This window comes from Hypomesus transpacificus, chromosome 15, assembly GCF_021917145.1.
Source record: "Hypomesus transpacificus isolate Combined female chromosome 15, fHypTra1, whole genome shotgun sequence".
Taxonomy (NCBI): Eukaryota; Metazoa; Chordata; class Actinopteri; order Osmeriformes; family Osmeridae; genus Hypomesus; species Hypomesus transpacificus.
This window is the reverse complement of record NC_061074.1, coordinates 134,592-152,542: the sequence shown is the minus strand read 5'-3', so window position 1 is coordinate 152,542 and position 17,951 is coordinate 134,592. Positions and strand designations below refer to the sequence as shown.

At 49.1% G+C, this 17,951-nt stretch overlaps 1 protein-coding gene across 1 annotated transcript; it reads right to left on the bottom strand.

Annotated features, from left to right (window-relative positions):
- Positions 1–147: 147 nt before the first annotated feature.
- On the bottom strand, positions 148–17,943 carry rsrc1 (arginine/serine-rich coiled-coil 1). The gene is made up of 6 exons (XM_047035939.1): positions 17,909–17,943; positions 17,509–17,696; positions 17,151–17,219; positions 2,659–2,765; positions 1,883–1,996; positions 148–414 (listed from the first exon to the last, which is right to left on the bottom strand). Exons 1-6 carry the CDS (start codon positions 17,941–17,943, stop codon positions 322–324), a joined length of 606 nt encoding a protein of 201 aa, XP_046891895.1. The 3' UTR covers positions 148–321.
- Positions 17,944–17,951: the final 8 nt, after the last annotated feature.

Below are 17,951 nucleotides of genomic sequence, written 5' to 3'. Positions count from 1 at the left end.
GCCGAGTGGGTTTGTGCCCGCAGCCCAGCCATACTTACAGCCAGTCTGACAAGTCAGACAGGATACAGTCAGCCTTCTTCATCACCACCATCAACATCATCATCATCATCATCATCATCTCCCTCTTATGACTCACACACAACTGGGTCCCATTTGTTGAAGTTTATTACAAATCAAAGGAAAAATCATAAAACAGTTTCAAAAGACAAAAACATACCCCACCCCCACAACCTCAACACAGCAGATCTGAGATGTCAAACTAAACTAGACCATAGCTAGACATGGAAGAATGGACCAGGGCCAGGACCAGGATGGAGCTTCTCACGGAACAGGACTTCCCATGAGCCTCTCCTGTCGCATAGACACCAGCCTAGCAAGCCACATCTCCTCAGCCTTCTCCTTTTCCACAAACAACTGGAGAGAAACACACACACACAAACACACACAAAAACAAACACACATCTTTACAGCACATAGAGATGAAGTGACAAATGGGTACATGTATAACCAACTCACGTCCATGCTGGTGGTGGTTATCTGCCTCCACCCGGTTCCCTCTCTCCTACCACCACGCTAACCCCACCCCCTCCCACTCCCTCCCCCTCCCCCTCTCCTCCTCCTCCAGGTTGACACCCAGGATGTGTGAGTCAGTGCCCTGCCCTGCCCGGCAGGACGGTCATGATGAAGCTGGCACAGGAGTGTCAGCCCCGCCCCACTGACCCCTGGGTCAGTCCTGAGTGAGGGCCGGGGGTCAGCAGCATGTGATGACACAGGCTAGGCCACCTAGCATACGACAGCACAAACTGCAGCAAACTGTGTGGATGTGTTTGTGTCAGAGACAGTGTGTGTCTGTGTGTGTGTGTATGCGAGTGCATGTGTGTGTTTGTGAGAGAGAGTCTGCTCTGACAGACGTGCAGTGTGTTTATTAACATGATTTATTGGAAAGCCTGAGTACATTCTACTGGTAGAGACAGGATGTAGCAGAGTGTGACAAACACAAGCAGTGGAGACACGCATCATTCCGAGATTCAATATGTGTGTGTGAGTGTGTGCATTCGTCTGTGTACGTGTCTGTGAAGGCTTACGCGTGTGTGTGTGGGAGCCATGTGTGTGGCGATGCATGAGCAATAGCCTCAATCACATCCGAACACTATCTGAGTGAGTGTGTGTGTGTGTGTGACAAGCTCTTCCTCATCTCTGGCCTAACTCCCCACCCTCTTCACACTTAGACATGTGTGTAGTGAGTAACATGCCAGCTTATGGATCCATAGGCGTGTTATCTGCGTGTTAGATTCAACACGCGCAATGCATGTCGGAGCGGGGCCTGTCTCGCTGTCGCCGTGGTAATGAGCCCAGGGTGACAAGTGCTCGGTTGCCGGGGGTAATGGGAATCATCAGTCCTAATTGGTTAGTGCCCGCCTAGGGCATATTGCTGCCATAGATCAGGCTGTCGGTGTGTGTGTGTGTGTGTGTGTGTGTGTGGGGGGGGTGATCTGCATGCTTCAGGACTAACTCAGTTTCCCATCCAGAGATGGATGACTTCCTCACACTCATACATTACAGTCTGGGCTCCCCCTCTCCTCTCTGTTCCTAAACCCCCTCATTCCCTTCAGCTCCCCCCCCCTCTCCCATCCATCCCGGCTCTCCTTAACTCCAGACCCCACTTGCATGCACCCCCAACCCCCCTTTCCTTCCACCCCTCACTCTCTCTTCTACCCCCCCCCCCCCCACACATACACACACACCCCATGTGATCAGATCACCATGGAATAGCTATAGCTTCGTGGCAGAGCATTTGACTGCAAATCAAGGGGGCTTGCGGGTTCATATCCCCTCTTATGAAAGAGCAGCCGGTGCTGTGGGTGTGGTGGTGAGTACGCACGGCGGGGTGGGCCAGGGTGTGGGTGTCGTTGTAGAGGATGGCTGTAGGGAGACAGGCCACCTCCTCCTCCTGGAGCTCTGACTCTGGCTCCTGCTTCACCTCCACGGGCTCAGCCTGGACACACACACACACACACACAGGTTAACACACATACATGCACATGTTGACACGCACAGACTGCTCTGCTAGGTATGAAGGGTGTGGTGTGGTATGTGTCCAGCAGGAGGCAGTATGCGCTCAGGTCTGGCAGTGAGCCGATCAAACACAGTCAGACAGAGTCCTCATCTGGACCGGGGGCAAGAGAGGAACTCAAGACAGAAAAGGAGAGGAGAAGTCCAGAAAACAAAAGAATCAGCTTCTCATGCCCCCATTAAAGGCAGGGGGGAGGGAAGAGATGGACGGAGAAAATGAGAGAAAGGGTTGGAGAGACAAGGGGATGAGGAACAGAGGCAGATCGTGACGGAAGTAGAGAGACAGAGTGGCAGAGGGAAAGAAAGAGAGAGAGAATTGAACCAGAGACAGGGAGAAAGGGAGAGAGACAGAGACAATGAGAGGCAGACGGGGGCCCGTCTCTTTTGTGGCGCCCTTCTCGTTTCCGTGGCGAGGGCGGCAGAAGAGCCGGAGCGTCTCGCTCTCCAACAGACGGAGGAGCCAAGCGGCCCTGAATAGGAGGCTTGATTGGGTCGGCTCCGTCTGTGGACCTGGGAACACTGGGGAGGGGAATTCAATAAGAGACCCAGGGAGGGAGAGAGGGAGGGGGGGAGAAAGAGACGCACCTTTAAACCATCTCGGGATGATTTGAAAGCCTGAGGAACAAAGGAATCACTCTCGATGGCCTCAATGTCCTTTATCCTTCTCACTTGTTCTGCCAGAGACGTGCCCTCTGAAACACAAACACACACACACACACAGGGACGTCAAATGCGCATGAATACACACACAGGGAGGTCACACACACACACACACACATATATAGGGAGGTCACACGCTCGTGAATACACACGCAGTAAGCAGCTCTACACACACATGAGTACGCACTTACAGAATATACACGTCAAACTAAATATATTGAATACAGGAGGGAAGTCACACACATCCACACACACAATATGGGGTTGTCACCTGTCCCCTGTCAAATTTACAGAGGGGCCAGCCTACGTCTGAAGAAGTGAACTGCCTGGGGAGCATCAGCCTGTGTCTCTGCTGGCTAATGCTGCCTGACATCCGCTAAGAGATGCCCTGATCTGATCCTTAAGGAGAGAGAGAGATAGCTCCAGACAGAGAGAGGGGGAAGAGAGAGAGAGAGAGATCCAGACAGAGAGAGGGGGAAGAGAGAGAGAGAGAAGAAAGCAGAAAAGCAAGAAGAAAGAGTAGAAACAAATAGACAGACAGGCAGACAGAGAGAGACAGACAGTTCCACAATAAAGGCAGGTAGTCAGGCTGTCGTGCAGAGAACAAACCCCAGCAGCATGTCATCTCCTGCTAAACGCCTGCTATAACAGGACCCATTCATTCAAGTTACCCGCAAAGTCAATCCATCTGAACATCTACGGAGAATATTTTCTTAATATAAAACTGTTTAAATTTGTCTATGGCGTAGGAGGACAGGGATCTGATCGTCTGGAAAGTTAGCGACAGAAAGGAGGCTGAACGAGAGGCTGAATGCTGTTATTATTCTACGGCTGTCAATCTTTTGACTGATCCGTCCATATTCATCCCTCTCTTCCCCACTCGTTCCTCCTCCCCTGCACGCCTCCCTCGCTCCGCCTGTCAATCCCAGCCACGCACGCTTCCACTTCAGATCCAGTGAGAGAGGCGACGGGGCCCCGAAATAGGAAAGCACACACGCAGGTCGGCTACACACTCAAGTCGCATGCACACACACACACACAGGTAGGTTAGGCACTCAGTACAATACACTCACACAAACAGCTACAAAAACACATCTGTTGGCTACCCACTCACACACGCGTAAGCTACACACTCAGATACACACACACACATAGACAACACACTCACACATGCGTAAGCGACACACACACACACACACACACACACACACACACACACACACACACACACACACACACACACACACACACACACACACACACACACACACACATGCTGTGACATGAAAACATGGTGTGCATATTCACCCATATATGAGAGGATTCACACACACACACACACACACACACCAGTTTGGTCTAATGGCAGGAATTAATTTCATCCATTAAGTGGCACAGAGAAGCTGTCACAGCAGATCTTGCATGGCCGGCTGTTTAATGAATAAATGAATATTTGTTCCAGTTTTTCATTTGGTTAGTGTTTGCAGCAATGTGACACATCCCTACACACACACACACATCCCTACACACACACACATCCCTACACACACACACACACATCATTACACACACATCATTACATGCCACAATCCACACCTGGGTTTAATGGGTGACTATATAACACACACTAAAACCTTCCGCTATAACACACACATCACCGCTAAAACCTTCCACTGATCAACAACTGATCCGTCGTCCCTGCCCTCCATCTCTACTTGTCTTCTGAGCACCCCCCCCCCCCAAACTCACACACCAACACACACACACATGAAGCGGTCAGCTGGAGACAGTCCGCGCTGCTCGGCAGGAATCCATTAAAGACTCTGCCTTTTTGACAAACACATTATTGGTAGATAAAATGACTTCCATATGCTGTTTGTCAGATGCCAGCGGAGGGAAGATATGTGTTTCATAGCAAAATCAAATCTAATGGACCTGAGAGAAGGCCTGGCGAGATCCAGACAGGCAGAAATCAATAGCTGCTTCTGAGAGCTCTCCACTACTCTGGAGGTCAAACTGGATATTTAATATTGACACATTATCTGGCAAATTAATTTAGCTGGCCCAGTCAATTGTCACCGCATTAGGGGCACACTGCTGTCGGAGATGGAGTGAGAAGAAAGAAAAACCAGAGGACAAATAGAAAGAGAGAGGGATGGAGAAGTGGGCAAGGGGAGAACAGTGGAGAGGAGGAGGGGGAGAAAGAGATCTAAAGAAGGACAAACAATTACAGCGTAACCAGCAACTCAGTAAGAGCGTCTCGAAGAAAAATCTTTCATCCTAGACTACTGTCATCTAACGGTAGTTTAAAATAACTTTAACTCTGCTTCTGTAATCACAGTGACCTAAAGAGGAAGTCCCAACTAAAAGGAATTGTTGGAAGCTGTCATTCATTTAAAACCCATATTTCTTAATTAAACATTACCCCAGCAGTTATGGATCATCCTCTTCAGCTGGGAGTGTGTGTGTGTATGCGTGTGTGTGGGTGTGTGTAACCTCTTGTGCACGGGTGAGTGAGTGGGATGGTAAGAAAACTCACTTGCAAACTCATTACCAAAATGAGTTGGACAGGCTCTTGATGAGAGAGAGTGTGTGTGAATCAATAGAGTATTGTTCCCCTAAAGAGCTGTTGGTCTACTTCATTGATTAAGAAGACAGAAGAGAGAGAGAAAATCAAACCGACCAATGGAAGCACATTTCCTGAGCTTTCGCTGTTTGGCAGAGAGAAAAAGAGACAGAGAGAAAGGTGAGTATACAGTATGACATCGTGATAGCAGTGTCGCCCTGCCGTCAGCTGAGGGCGCTATTCAACAACACATCGTCACGCAAGCGCCCAAAGTGTCTCCGTAAACTTGACTTTCGTTCCCAGTTTGTCAATCAGCGCCAGTGAGGCCGAATAGATCACGGCCGCTGATTAATTCCAGTAATTGACCGTGCAAGCGAGCTGCTGAATTGCCGCGGCGCTTGTTGTATATGTGTTTGTGTGGGGAATAAATAACGGAAAGTAACTGCTTGTTGTATCGAGGTCGGTCGCAAATTAAGGCAAAATTTTACGGTGTTCTGGATAGAATTATATTGCAGAAAGACAGGGAGAGAGGGTATTTAATTGATGTGTTCAACTGAACAAAAGCGGGGATGCGTTGGGGGCAAACAGTTGTGCTGCTAACTTAATGGACGAAGAGGAATAAGGACTGTAAACAAACCAAAAACACTGTAGGCTAGTCTTTAAAATCCTTTACAGTGTTTAACAGTATTTGAGGTGAGTTTGATTATCCAATTGCCTTTCCACTGCTGGGAGTCGTTCCATCGGTTTAATTGTAGCGGTTGTACCAGATCAAGTGCACCTCAGGTGAGTGATTGCACTTCTCCAGGTGGGACTGGGAGAGTGATTCCACCCCTTCAGACAGCCAGAACAGATCCCAGCAGTAACAAGGGAAGTAAACACCAATAAACTCAATTTAGGACCAGGCAAGGGCACACACATACACACACACACAGTCCCTTGGTGTCCCAGGTTTCAATAATGTGTGCCCCCCCCCTCCCATAGTTAGATGTGTAATTCAATGCCCAATTTGGCCCGGGTCTCACAGGAGGTTTTTTGCTGCTAATTGATAGAAATTAAGCCATTAATCAAGCCAGTAGCCATCAGTCAGGCAGCACCAGATGAATACACACTTCCTTAATAACCTCCCTCCCCGTTTAAGGGCTCGTTACCATTAATTTTTAATGCAATTATGCTATTCTTTTACGCTGAGCTCATAAATTACGGGTCTATTGTTGCCGGCTGGCCTTGTAAAACCTCGAGTAATGCTTTGTAGTCTGATCTTCTGCCGCTTCTTTCCTCCTTCATCTCCCGCGTTTCCAATAACCTGCACTCTAATGATTCAGCTGTGGAGCCCAGCACAGCAGCACTGAACATCCTCACCTCGCCTCACAACACACACACACACACATCCAGCCCTATCCACACACACACACACACACACACACACACACACACACACACACACACACACACACACACACACACACACACACACACACACACACACACACACACACACACACACACACAGCCAGCTTGCTTATGGTGTTAAACAGAGGTTCATCCTCCCCCCCAGGACTCTGGCTCTATCCCCTGTGGTCTGCATCTGTGGTCCACCGCTGTGTGTATGCTACCCTGGAGATCAGTCCACCCACAGCCCCTCCCCCCTCCTCACACACACACTGCCATCAGATGCTGTGCTTATCTCAGAGCTGGGGCCGTACCATAGTTAAGTTGACACTGTTGCTCTGGTTCTGGTTCAGTGGATGCAGCAGATCCAGTCCTGCTGTTTAACTGGACTCTTTAAGTCCAGAGGTGTGTCTCTGGGTGTGCTAAAGTAGATCAGTGAAGTGTAGACTACCAGCACTGAATTGATTAATTAATTCTGATCATGTTTTGCCAAGCTAAACCCTGCCCTATACCCAGAAAGCTAGTCAGGCCAGGGAAAAGGAGAAGAGACCAAAGGAGACCTTTCAGCAACCCACCCACCCAGTCAGCCTGTCAGCCAGTCATCCAGACAGCCAGACAGCCAGTCATCCAGACAGCCAGTCAGCCAGCCAGACAGCCAGTCAGCCAGTCAGACAGCCAGTCAGACAGTCAGACAGACAGCCAGTCAGCCAGTCAGCCAGACAGCTTAGAGGAGTAGAGAAGGGTCCAGACCAAGCCCGGTTATTAGAAAGATGTCTGCGCCTTGCTCAGGTAATAGTGCAAGACTGCATTGATTAAGGGTCTGACAGCTTCCGATGCTGGCCCTGAGAATGCATCTAGTTCCTAATGAGCAGCTATTAGACCCATCGATTAGCTGATTTCAATTGATAGCTACCAGGCCAAAGCTGCACGTCAATATTTGCATAACGAATCCCCTGCAGCTAAGGGCATTGACTGATGAGATCACAGTGAGGAGGGAGGGAGAAGGGGAGGGAGAGAACAGAAGAACTAGCAGGACAAGGAAGAGAGAAAGAGACGGAATTAACTGAAGTAAAGATAAGATGGATCTTATAAAAGGCCATGGCCATGCAGCAAAAAATCTATACATTTACAGAATAATAATAACAAATTATATATATATATATATATATATATTTCTCCAAGTGTGCTTGATTTGATCTACTTCTTGCAGCCAAACCAACAGAATGGTTCCAAAGCATTCGTACCTCAAGTTCCCTTAAGTGTGTGTCTGTTTGGTGTGGGAGGTGTGTGCGTGTTTGGTGTGAGAGGTTTGTGTGTGTTTGGTGTGAGAGGTGTGTGTAGCGCTGCAGATGTGTGTGTTGGCCTGAGATGTGGCTGTGGTAGGCAGGCTGCTTAGACTGCTGACGTGTGATTGGCCACAGTGACAGGGGTCAGGGGTCAGGCAGAGGAGACCCAGAAAGCAGCATGGTCCAGATGTCCCAACTGGTCCCACAGGGGAACTATCCCGCACGTGTGTGTGTGTGTGTGTGTGTGTGTGTGTGTGTGAGGGAGAGAAAGTATGAGGGGACGCCCACTGTCACAGCAGGTGGCTGAGATGCTCTAATGACGCTACAGCATCACAAGATCCCCTTGAGACACATAACCCATAACCCACAACACACACACCCACACACGTGTCACACACACGCGTCCCCTTGCAAAACCGACGCGTGCTAAACCATTCCCTGCGGCCCCTCACCTATCTTATCACAGCTCTCTACGGACTGTACCCCCCTACCCCCGCTTGACTCCTGTCACATTCATCATGACACGTCAGCCCCCCCCCCCCTCCTGATGAAGAAGGGGACCAGGACTCCAGTTACAGGTGTCGCCGTGCGCACACTCATTTTGAGTTAGATACCATGGAGTGTTGCAGCTTTCTAGCCTGAGGGTCCCCCCCCCTCCCCCATAGACCATCCTCCCTTTCCCCCTCCCTCACCCTCTAATCCACCTCCCTCTTCCCCGTTGCTCTCTCACCCCCTAGTCTGTCCTAGTCTCCCTCCCTCTCTCCCTCTCCCTCGTTCGTTCTGTCTCCTCTCTCACCACTCAATAAGGAGGCTGATGAATTCATTAGGCTGACACTGGTCTAATGACAGCTCAACACAGCAGCCCCGCTCAGCCATCTCCTGGAACATCTCCCTCCAGTCATCACTCTCCTCTCTCGCTCTCTCTCTCTGGCTCCTCCCTCCCTCTCTGGCTCTCCATGTCCCCCACTCTCTCTGTCTCCTCACTTCTCCATCCCTCTCTGCCCCCAACTCTCACCACCCTCCCCCTTCCTTTGTCTCCCCCATCTCTCTATGTCTCTCTATGCAACCCCTTCTCTTTTCCCTCACCCTCCCTTTGTCCCCATCCATCCCTCCTCAGTCAACGCTGACCTACATCAACTGGTGTTTTGCCACTAGGTCCTGGTTTGTGTGTGGGGGGGGAGGGGGTCAGAGAACTCGGGGTTAGTAACCAGAGCCAGGTGGTTGTGTCTGTGTGAACTGTGTGGTTATGTGTGCGTGTGTGTGTCTGCAAGTGTGTGTGTGTGTGTCTGCAGAGGGCCTGTGTCTGTGATGCATCAGGGAGTCACATTAAAAAGTGAAGCTTTCACAGGCTGAGTGGTGAGGTCTTCAAGACCAGGCCACTCCACTGCGGCCCATCTGCAAGAGGGTGTTTGTGTGCGCGTGTGTGTGTGCGGGTATGCGTAGGGAGGGTTATGCTCTAAAGTCCCGTCTGTCAGTAATATCTAAGTGAGTGATGTTTGTGTACTTGGTTCTGAACAGCCTTAATAAGAGCAGTTCTGGTGCAGTGTTTATCAGGTGATTAGAGCTCTCCTGCACCCAGCGTCCTGGTCAGTGTCTGAGTCACAGAGCTACACACACAACCTGCAGGGCCACTATCTCACTGCATTTCACTGCCATGTTTAGTAAGCTGTAATATGTCTGTGTTCAAGAGAGTGCATGTGTGTGTGTGTGTTCGAGGGGAAAAGTGCAGAGCTGTCCACTTTCTCCTGCTGGGCTGGTCAGCAGGTCTTTTACGAAGGCCCGGTCATTAAGAAAACACTGGCACAACTCATTACGTAATTGGAGCACGGTCTTTAAAATGAAAATGATGTCATCAGAATCCAGGAAAACGGCTAGATTTACAAACGACACACATCGCCAGTGACCTACAGCCTTGTCGACGTCTAACCCTCAACCCCCTGCCCCCCCTCGCCTCCCCTCCCTCTACAGAGGCTAGTAATTGAATTCTCTTTTCTCTTAGTGTGTGTGTATGTGTGTATGTGTGTGTGTGTGTTATGAGACAGTCGGAACTTAATGCTCGTTTGGACAATCCACAGCAGGAAAGGTCATGGCCGTGTGTGTGTGAGTGTGTGTGTGTGATTAAGCACCATGCCCTAGCTGACCTCTACTGTCATCTAATAATGTTAAAACAGTTTCATACATTATTGTACTGTCTTCCCTGCACTCTGGCTTATTGAAGCAGGGAGGTGCCAATAACAACAACACAGCACAGCTTGTAGCTCAGTGACATCAGAAGGAGATGCTCTCCTAAGAAGGTGAGTGTCTGTGTTGGCAACAACTCAGCACTGACCTGGTCACACCACTGGGGATTGGACACGAGAGATAGATAGATATATAGTACTGCTGTCACTTAAACGCGTTATTAACGGCGTTAACGCAAACCCATTTTTACGGCGTACATTTTTTTATCGCAAGATCAACGTTCTTTTTGGCCTAGCAAACTTTTTTTTCTTTTCACATGCTGTTGTAACAACTTCTGACGTTAGAAAAACTACAACACCACATCGGATCTAGCTAGACCGGAAACAAAACAGGCACGCCGCACACGCTTGTTTGGGCTTGCGAGCCGGCTAAAGTGTAGTAGGCTAACGTTACGTTTTGAGTGGAGGGCGAGCGTGAGACGCCAACATGGATGCCAATAAAATTCTGAATGGAAAGTTTACTTTAAAAAAGTTGCCAAATGGTTCCATTGACAAGACCAAAGTGATCTGTGTGCTTTGTTGTTGTGAACTGAGCTATCATCGTGGCACATCCAGTCTGAAATACCACTTGTCAAAGCCAGGCGTTTGCAATGTTGTTTTCAATAAATAAAAATATCTGCACTAAGCAATCCGATCCACTTTTGCATGAGCATTAAAATGAGAAAAAAAATGATGGGACAAAAAGAAATCAAGGGACATTTAGAATAGATAAAAATGTGCGATTAATTGCGATTAATCGCGAGTTAACTATGACAATTAATCGCGATTAAATATTTTAATAGTTTGACAGCACTAATATATATTTTTTATTATAATCATATGAAAAATAGAAAAATAGTACGAATAATTTACTATTGTCTTTTTTTTTCGCAGTCTTGTCTACCCTCTTACAGTGTGTCTGTGTGTGTGTGTCTGTGTGTGTGTCTGTGTGTATGTGTGTGTGTGTGTGTGTGTGTGTGAGAGAGAGTGGTGTGTGAGTTCTGGCAGGCCTTGGTGTGACCCTTCCCCTCCAAGTGTCCCCAAAAGTCATTTCTGTTCCTCCTCCAACCCACACACACCACAACCCTGCAGTCTGGGACCACCGGCCCTGTCTTGATGAAGTGTGAAAGAGCCCCTCGCGCCTGCTCGCCCGCCCACGCCCACACACACACACACACACCTTAACGTCAAAGCACTCTTTCCCACACTGAAACTTGACCGAAGCAAGAGCAAGGGCCTCCTGCACTGAACTACAGAAAGGTACAAACACACACACACGCCATGTTTTCCTGTACAGAGTGGTGTGTACCCTCCTCCTGTCTGCTGCATGACCTCTGTCTGAGGGCAGCCCTTAGCAGGAACACATGGCAGCCAGCCACCCAGAGCGCTCAGTGTATGTGTGTGTGTGTGTGTGTGTGTGTGTGAACACACTGGTGGGCTTTAGAGTGACCATGTCCACACACACATACTAAAAACACACACATTCACTGCTTTCTATTTCTATTCAAATACTAAAATCTAAAAAATATTTTTCGGAAAATAGATAACCGATCATTCCGCACGAATTTGGGAGTGCGAGCCTGATGCCTTGTTTGTCAAGGTTAAGATTCTAATACATCAGAGTGTGTTGTCCAAGCCAACATCGCCAGCGAAACACCGGGGGTAATTGATAGGGGTGACCCGTGAAACGATTACCGATCCGCCAAGGGTGAAAGGTTGCTGTCAATCATCCGTCCATTTGACCCATGCTCGGCAGAAGGCTATGCGCACGCAATCTTTGCGTAATCTAGGCTATTACGGGAATTGGTGCACCAACAGCTCTATTTAAATCAAACATCCACGTGGAGACGGTGCTGTAGATTATATATGGTGCAGGCATCTGGCCCTTGCGTCCCTATAGGTGGCCTGCCTGCCCCTGTGACAGTCACACGCAGGCGTCCCCGCATCACATTATCCCGGTAACAACAGGGGTCGCGTCGGGGTTAGTAGAATTTGCCACGCGCTCCACTTCTCCCCTGAACCGCCTGGGAGGCCACCTAATCACCCACCGTCGCGTTTCAAAAGAAAAAAAAATCAACTTTAAATTTGCGGTGATGAAAAATCAATAAAGCAGTAATTGCTTGGCTTATCACTGTGCAAGCGAACAAATTGGGGAGAGGAGAATGCTGGCGTCCGCGCGGCACCGTTTGGCTGCAGCCAGCCAGCGCGCGGAGTTTGGGTTCAGTGGGCCAGTGAGAGAAAGGTCTCCTCGTGATAATTAAATCTTCTCACACTGATTTCCTGCCAAATTTATTTCCCCAGGGTCCATAACTCTGATTCAGTGCTTACAAGCCAGGCATAACTAATCATTTCAACCTGGGGGAACCGCTAATGTGAATGGGATAGAGAGAGGAAAAGAGGAGGATATCGTCTGCTGGACGACACTATCCCGCTCCAAATCAAACAGCATTTAAGGAGATAGAAATGTCTGAGGCGTCAGGGATGCGCTGCTACATATCTAAAATGTTTCTTTACTTTGGATTTAACGTGAAAATATGTTGGCTGCCGAGTTGTCTTTCACTGGTCAACATGAAAACAAATCTCAAGTAGAATTCTTGCAATGGGGGGAAACATGGCGTTTATGTAATTGATGGGACAAATAACGCACATAAAAGCAGTTTAGCTGTCGGTTCAATATTCCTCCGACCGTTCTCGGTACTATTATTGTGTTGAACATAATAACGCAACAAATAAGGTAATCCATCGCAAATAACGACAAGCGATGAGAGCATTCTCGGGATCGATCTGAGATCAATACAAAGCAGATTTTCTTACATCAAAACCAGTGAGAGTGATCTTCCCTCAGACTACACAATAGAAACACTGCGTGGCTGCGAATGCAGAGCCTCCGGCAGCAAGTCTATGGGGAGACAACAGACAGTAGGCTACCTGACATATTACAGGGAACACACACACGCGCGCGCGCACAGTCTCTGTAAAGTGAAAAAGCCACTGAAGAGTGTTAGGGCCAATCATGATATGTAAGCCGTTATTCACGGAGTATCACTCTCTTCCCCTCTATTTCTCTCTCTCTTCATAACACCCCTGCATCTCTCGGAGTGACTTAATGCCGGGAGATAATAGACACGAGATCACCCGTGTTTACCAGGTGCTGAATATCTCCACGTGTCCTTCAAGCAGGAGCAGCCCCGCGCGCCGCGGTAATTAAAACATTTAAAGCAGCACGAGCCCTCTCGCTCCCCGGGTGTGATACGGGGGTCACGCGCCTGTAGATTCTAATTTGCGCGTCATTTGTATTCATGACAGGAAGGTGCTAAATATTTAACAGCAGTCCAGCAGGAGTTTGTATTGTTAGGCTTTCGAGGTCAAATAATTTGATTTCCAGGCAGATTACATTAAGCATCAATGTCCAATACCGAGCTCTCACTTTCCTCTCATTTCCGGTCTTTTATTGCTGTAAAGATAGGGCCACAAACGGGAGGATGAAAGATTAGGGGCGCTTGTTATCCGTACGACTATTTATTGTTTTCAATTAGAATGCGGATCAAATCATTTGTTATGCGCGGCCGTGTTGCGCGCCATGATTTGCATGCGGGTGTGGTAATGAGATTGTAAACGGCAAATTCTAAATTTGACAAATCGTTTAGTGCAGAATATAACCACACGACTACACTGCCACATATCAAACGATACGAATAAATGTAGATGCTACAGACAGCACTAAATCTACCCGTGCACAAAATAGGCTGGAGATGCTAAAGACCTCTGTGTTGGTCCCCCGTTACTTCTCACTCTATTTCAGTCCAACGCTCCGGACCAGAGACCCAGACACGAGGCTCTTTAGGCCGGGGCTGGTGATTGACAACAGGGCTTGTTAGAGCGGTATGAGGCGTTAATGGATGCGAGGTCGGCAGAGGGGGGAGAGGCCTGGCGGAATATCTAATAGCCTTATAATTCCCGAACACGCACACACACACACACACACACACACACACACACACACACACACACACACACACACACACACACACACACACACACACACACACATACCCACACACCTACACCCACACCCACACCCACACACACACACAGAGGACCCCTAACCCGACCTACACACCGCGTAATTAGGGAAACTGTTATTTCGTTTTAATGCCAAAAGAGCAATACCTAGTATATATCCCCCCTAATCATATGGGTTAAAAAGCTATTATACGTCCCATTAAAATATAAGATCTTCCAATGAGCCAGCAGTTGAAGGTGACGAGGAAGGAGCAGCGGACAGCAGTCGCATGTGGACCGCAACCTGCAACCTATCGCTTTATCCACACCGGAATCACACCATATGCGTCAACAAACATGGAACGGTAGCCGTTATAGCTGGCCGGCATCGGGTTGACTAACACGGGCTACCGATGCATGGGCGACGGCGGTGTTCTGAGTGTGCGTAGGCCTTGAAGAGGCGTGGGTGTGCGCCCGCGAGGTCATCAAGCATTTGACATTCATTTCCATAGTGACGGGATGGAGACTCGCCTCTGTCCCCTCGCGCCTCTGAACGACACAGCGCATAAAAAGAGGAGGAATTAACGGTCCTAATGAGGCCCAGTTTGATCTGCAGAGGCGAGCCCCCCCCCCCCCTCCCCCCCACACACACACACACACACAAATACACACTCCTGATTTGTCTGAATTGTTGATACATAAGCTTTCTTCCATCCTTCCTCTGGAGAGCAAACAATCGTTCTCTCTCTACCCCCCTATGCATCTCTCTCTTTCTCTGTCTCCTCTTCTCTCTCCATTCCCCTCTTTCTCTATGGTCTTCTTCTTGTTGTTTTAGTCAGTGTAAAACAGAGGTGGCTTTATGCCATCACTGTCTCTCTCAGGCAGAATCTATATGGTCAGCACATATCCAATAGCCATAGCCAAATATCCCACCAGATATCTCAGTATAAATCTAACCAGAGATCCTTACCGATCCCACCATGGATCCTTAGAGATCCCATCAAAGATCCAACAACAAATTTACCCAGAGATTCCACCAGAAACCCCAACATAGATCTAACCATATCCCACCAGATATACCACCACCACACAGCTAGCATCCCTAGCCTTCCGGCTAGCAAATATACTCCCTCCCTCCCTCCCTCGCGCGCACACACACACAACTTTCCTCGCAGGCCTTCCGATTCTTGTCAGAACACACTGGTGTATTAGCTCAATGCCCCTGAGCTTGCACCATCTCTAACACCTTCTCTGAGATCATTAAAGAGAATGTGTTCTCTCCTCAATAACCTATCTGGGTAAATAAAGCAGATCAATAACACAGTTAGCTAGGACGGAAATACAACAGACAATGGATATCTCTCTCTCTCTCCATGTCTCTCCATCCACTAACTTTCCCTTTCAACCGCCCTTCCTGCCCTCAGTCAGGGAGAGGAACGCGTCTCTCAAACAGAGAATGCTAAATGACGACCGGGGGGGCCAAATATTGATCATAGGGCAGACCCCCCTCCACCGTGTACAGCACAATAATAATAGCCGCTCAGCCCACAGATAACACATGAATCCAAGTGGCCCTACCTCAGACCGCTCTCGTCTGGACCGGAACATTGTGGGGGGCGGGGGAGGGGGGGGCAGGGGTGGGCACTGTTCCCTTTGTTCATTTGGGCCTTTTTAGCGGATCAACTGGAACTTTCTAGTAGGGCTGAACCACTGAGCCCCTGAGGGGGAGACAGGGAGACCCCTGTGACCCGCTGTTTAACTACAACCCACCTCCTCTATTGAGAGCCCGGTGAGGAGAGGGAGTGTGTTTCTGTGTGTGTGTGTGCGCACGCGTGTGTGTAAGTGTGATGACGATGAAAGGGTCAACAGGGTCACTTTGAAGAGTCCTTCTAAAACGCTTATTTTTGTCCGCGCCAAAGAGACTCACGCGCGTGCACGCACACACACACACACACACACACACACAGGGAATGAAAGCAGTGCCTGGCAGGCAGCAGTGCTGCACATAGTGGGGCTGAGGGCAGGCTGGAGAGGGCCTTAGTTAACACAGGAGGAACAGTAGGAGAGGGATGAAGTGGCTCTGAGCGGAGGGGAAGGAGTCAATTGATTCCAAAAAAAAGGCGAGATTACAGCGTGAACTTTGCTTAAGAAACACGGCTCACTAGGAGCTGGGCTCCGTAGCCCTGAGCAAAATACTGACTCAACACTTTGGCAATGCTTCCACCAAGAGAGAGAGAGAGAGAGAGAGAGAGAGAGAGAGAGAGCAGGGTGGTAGAGAAGGGAGAGAAGGAGAGAGAGAGAACAAGGGAAAGAGAGAGGGAGAGGGGGAAAGAGCGAGAAAGAGGGGGAAAGATGGAAATAGTGGGAAAAAGAGAGGGAGAGAGAGAGGGATGGAAATAAAAACGGAGAGAGACAAACGGCACATAGTGGGAGGGTGAAGAGAGGGAGCAAGGGAAATGAAAAATAGAATGAGAGAATTGACAGGCAAAAAATGAGGGTGGGAAAGAGTGTAGGAGAGAGATTGAATTATTTCCTCCAAGAAGTGAAAGACCAAAGCGGGTTTTGCTGGGCTAATTAATTTCTGATGGCCGGCCTTTCATTGGGCTAAAAGGTCATCTAACTTTAAAGGTCAGAAAGATGCCTGCTGAACCAAACCCACAATTACTCTGAGAGAGCGAGAGGCAGGGAGAGAGAGATAGAGACTAGAAATGAAAGTGAGTCAAAGAGGGAAAGAGAAAGACAGAGAGAGAGGAATAGAGAGAGGAAGTGGCAAGGAACACCTGCACACACCACCATATCCATGTCTACATGTCTGACTGACTGACTGGCTGCACAACCTGAGGGCCGGACATGCTCATACACACACCCACACGCATGCACACACACACACACGCGCACACACACGCCTGGCGCACGCACACACACACACACGCACACGCACACAGGATTCCTCACCTTCCTCCTTCTTCTTCCTGGCCTCCTCCACTCTCTTCTCCTTGGCTTTCAGGATGTCATCTGTCTTGGCTGAAGAGAAAGAGAGACAAAAAGGGGGACAAATCAAACAAATTAAACAAAAATAATGTGTTTAGAGGTTACAGCTAAAATAATGGAATTGGATGTGGTAAAAGAAAGGTGTTCTTTTAACGTCGAGAAAGCGAGAGGGAGTCAGAGCCAGAGAATGAAAGAGACAGCGACAGAGACAGAGCGTTGTGAAGTGTGTCGGTAGGGCCACACTGCATGAGCAGCACACGGAGAACAGACCACAACTAGAAGGTGACCTAACCCAACGTACAGCACTGCATCTAAACTGCACCCTCGTGCAGAGCGTGAGGTGGCATCTGCTCCACGCCTGCCCTGTCAGCCTGGCAGAGAGCCTGCACAGGGCTGGCACGCTGGCACGCCTCGCTATCGATCGTCCAGGTATCAACCCGGCTTCCCGATTGGACGCCCTGGAGTCGGCTTCCTGGTCTACCCACAATCCAGTTCACCTCCCCCAGACTACTGCGACCGGAGAAGAAGTCCGGCACAGTGGTGGGAGGGAAAGACAGCGTGTGTGTGAGGACCCCCCCCCCCCCCCCCCCAATAATGAAGATGTAAGATAGATTAGGGGGACTACTAAGACTACCAGGACTAGGGAGGGGGAGAGAACTACGTCCTGGCAGCACTATCAATACAGCCTGTAAATTAATGACATTCCTGTTGCAGCACATCACCTATTCCAAAGCACTGGGGTCCTCTGAGGAACCATTCTGCCTT

Coding starts and splice junctions, on each gene's coding strand:
- rsrc1 (XM_047035939.1), bottom strand. CDS start 17,943: ATGGTTCCTCAGAGGACCCCAGTGCTTTGGAATAG. Junction 2,766..17,150: donor CAGGAAGAAGAAGGAGGAAG/GTGAGGAATCCT, acceptor TTTGTGTTTCAG/AGGGCACGTCTCTGGCAGAA. Junction 1,997..2,658: donor CATCCCGAGATGGTTTAAAG/GTGCGTCTCTTT, acceptor GTGTGTGTCCAG/GCTGAGCCCGTGGAGGTGAA.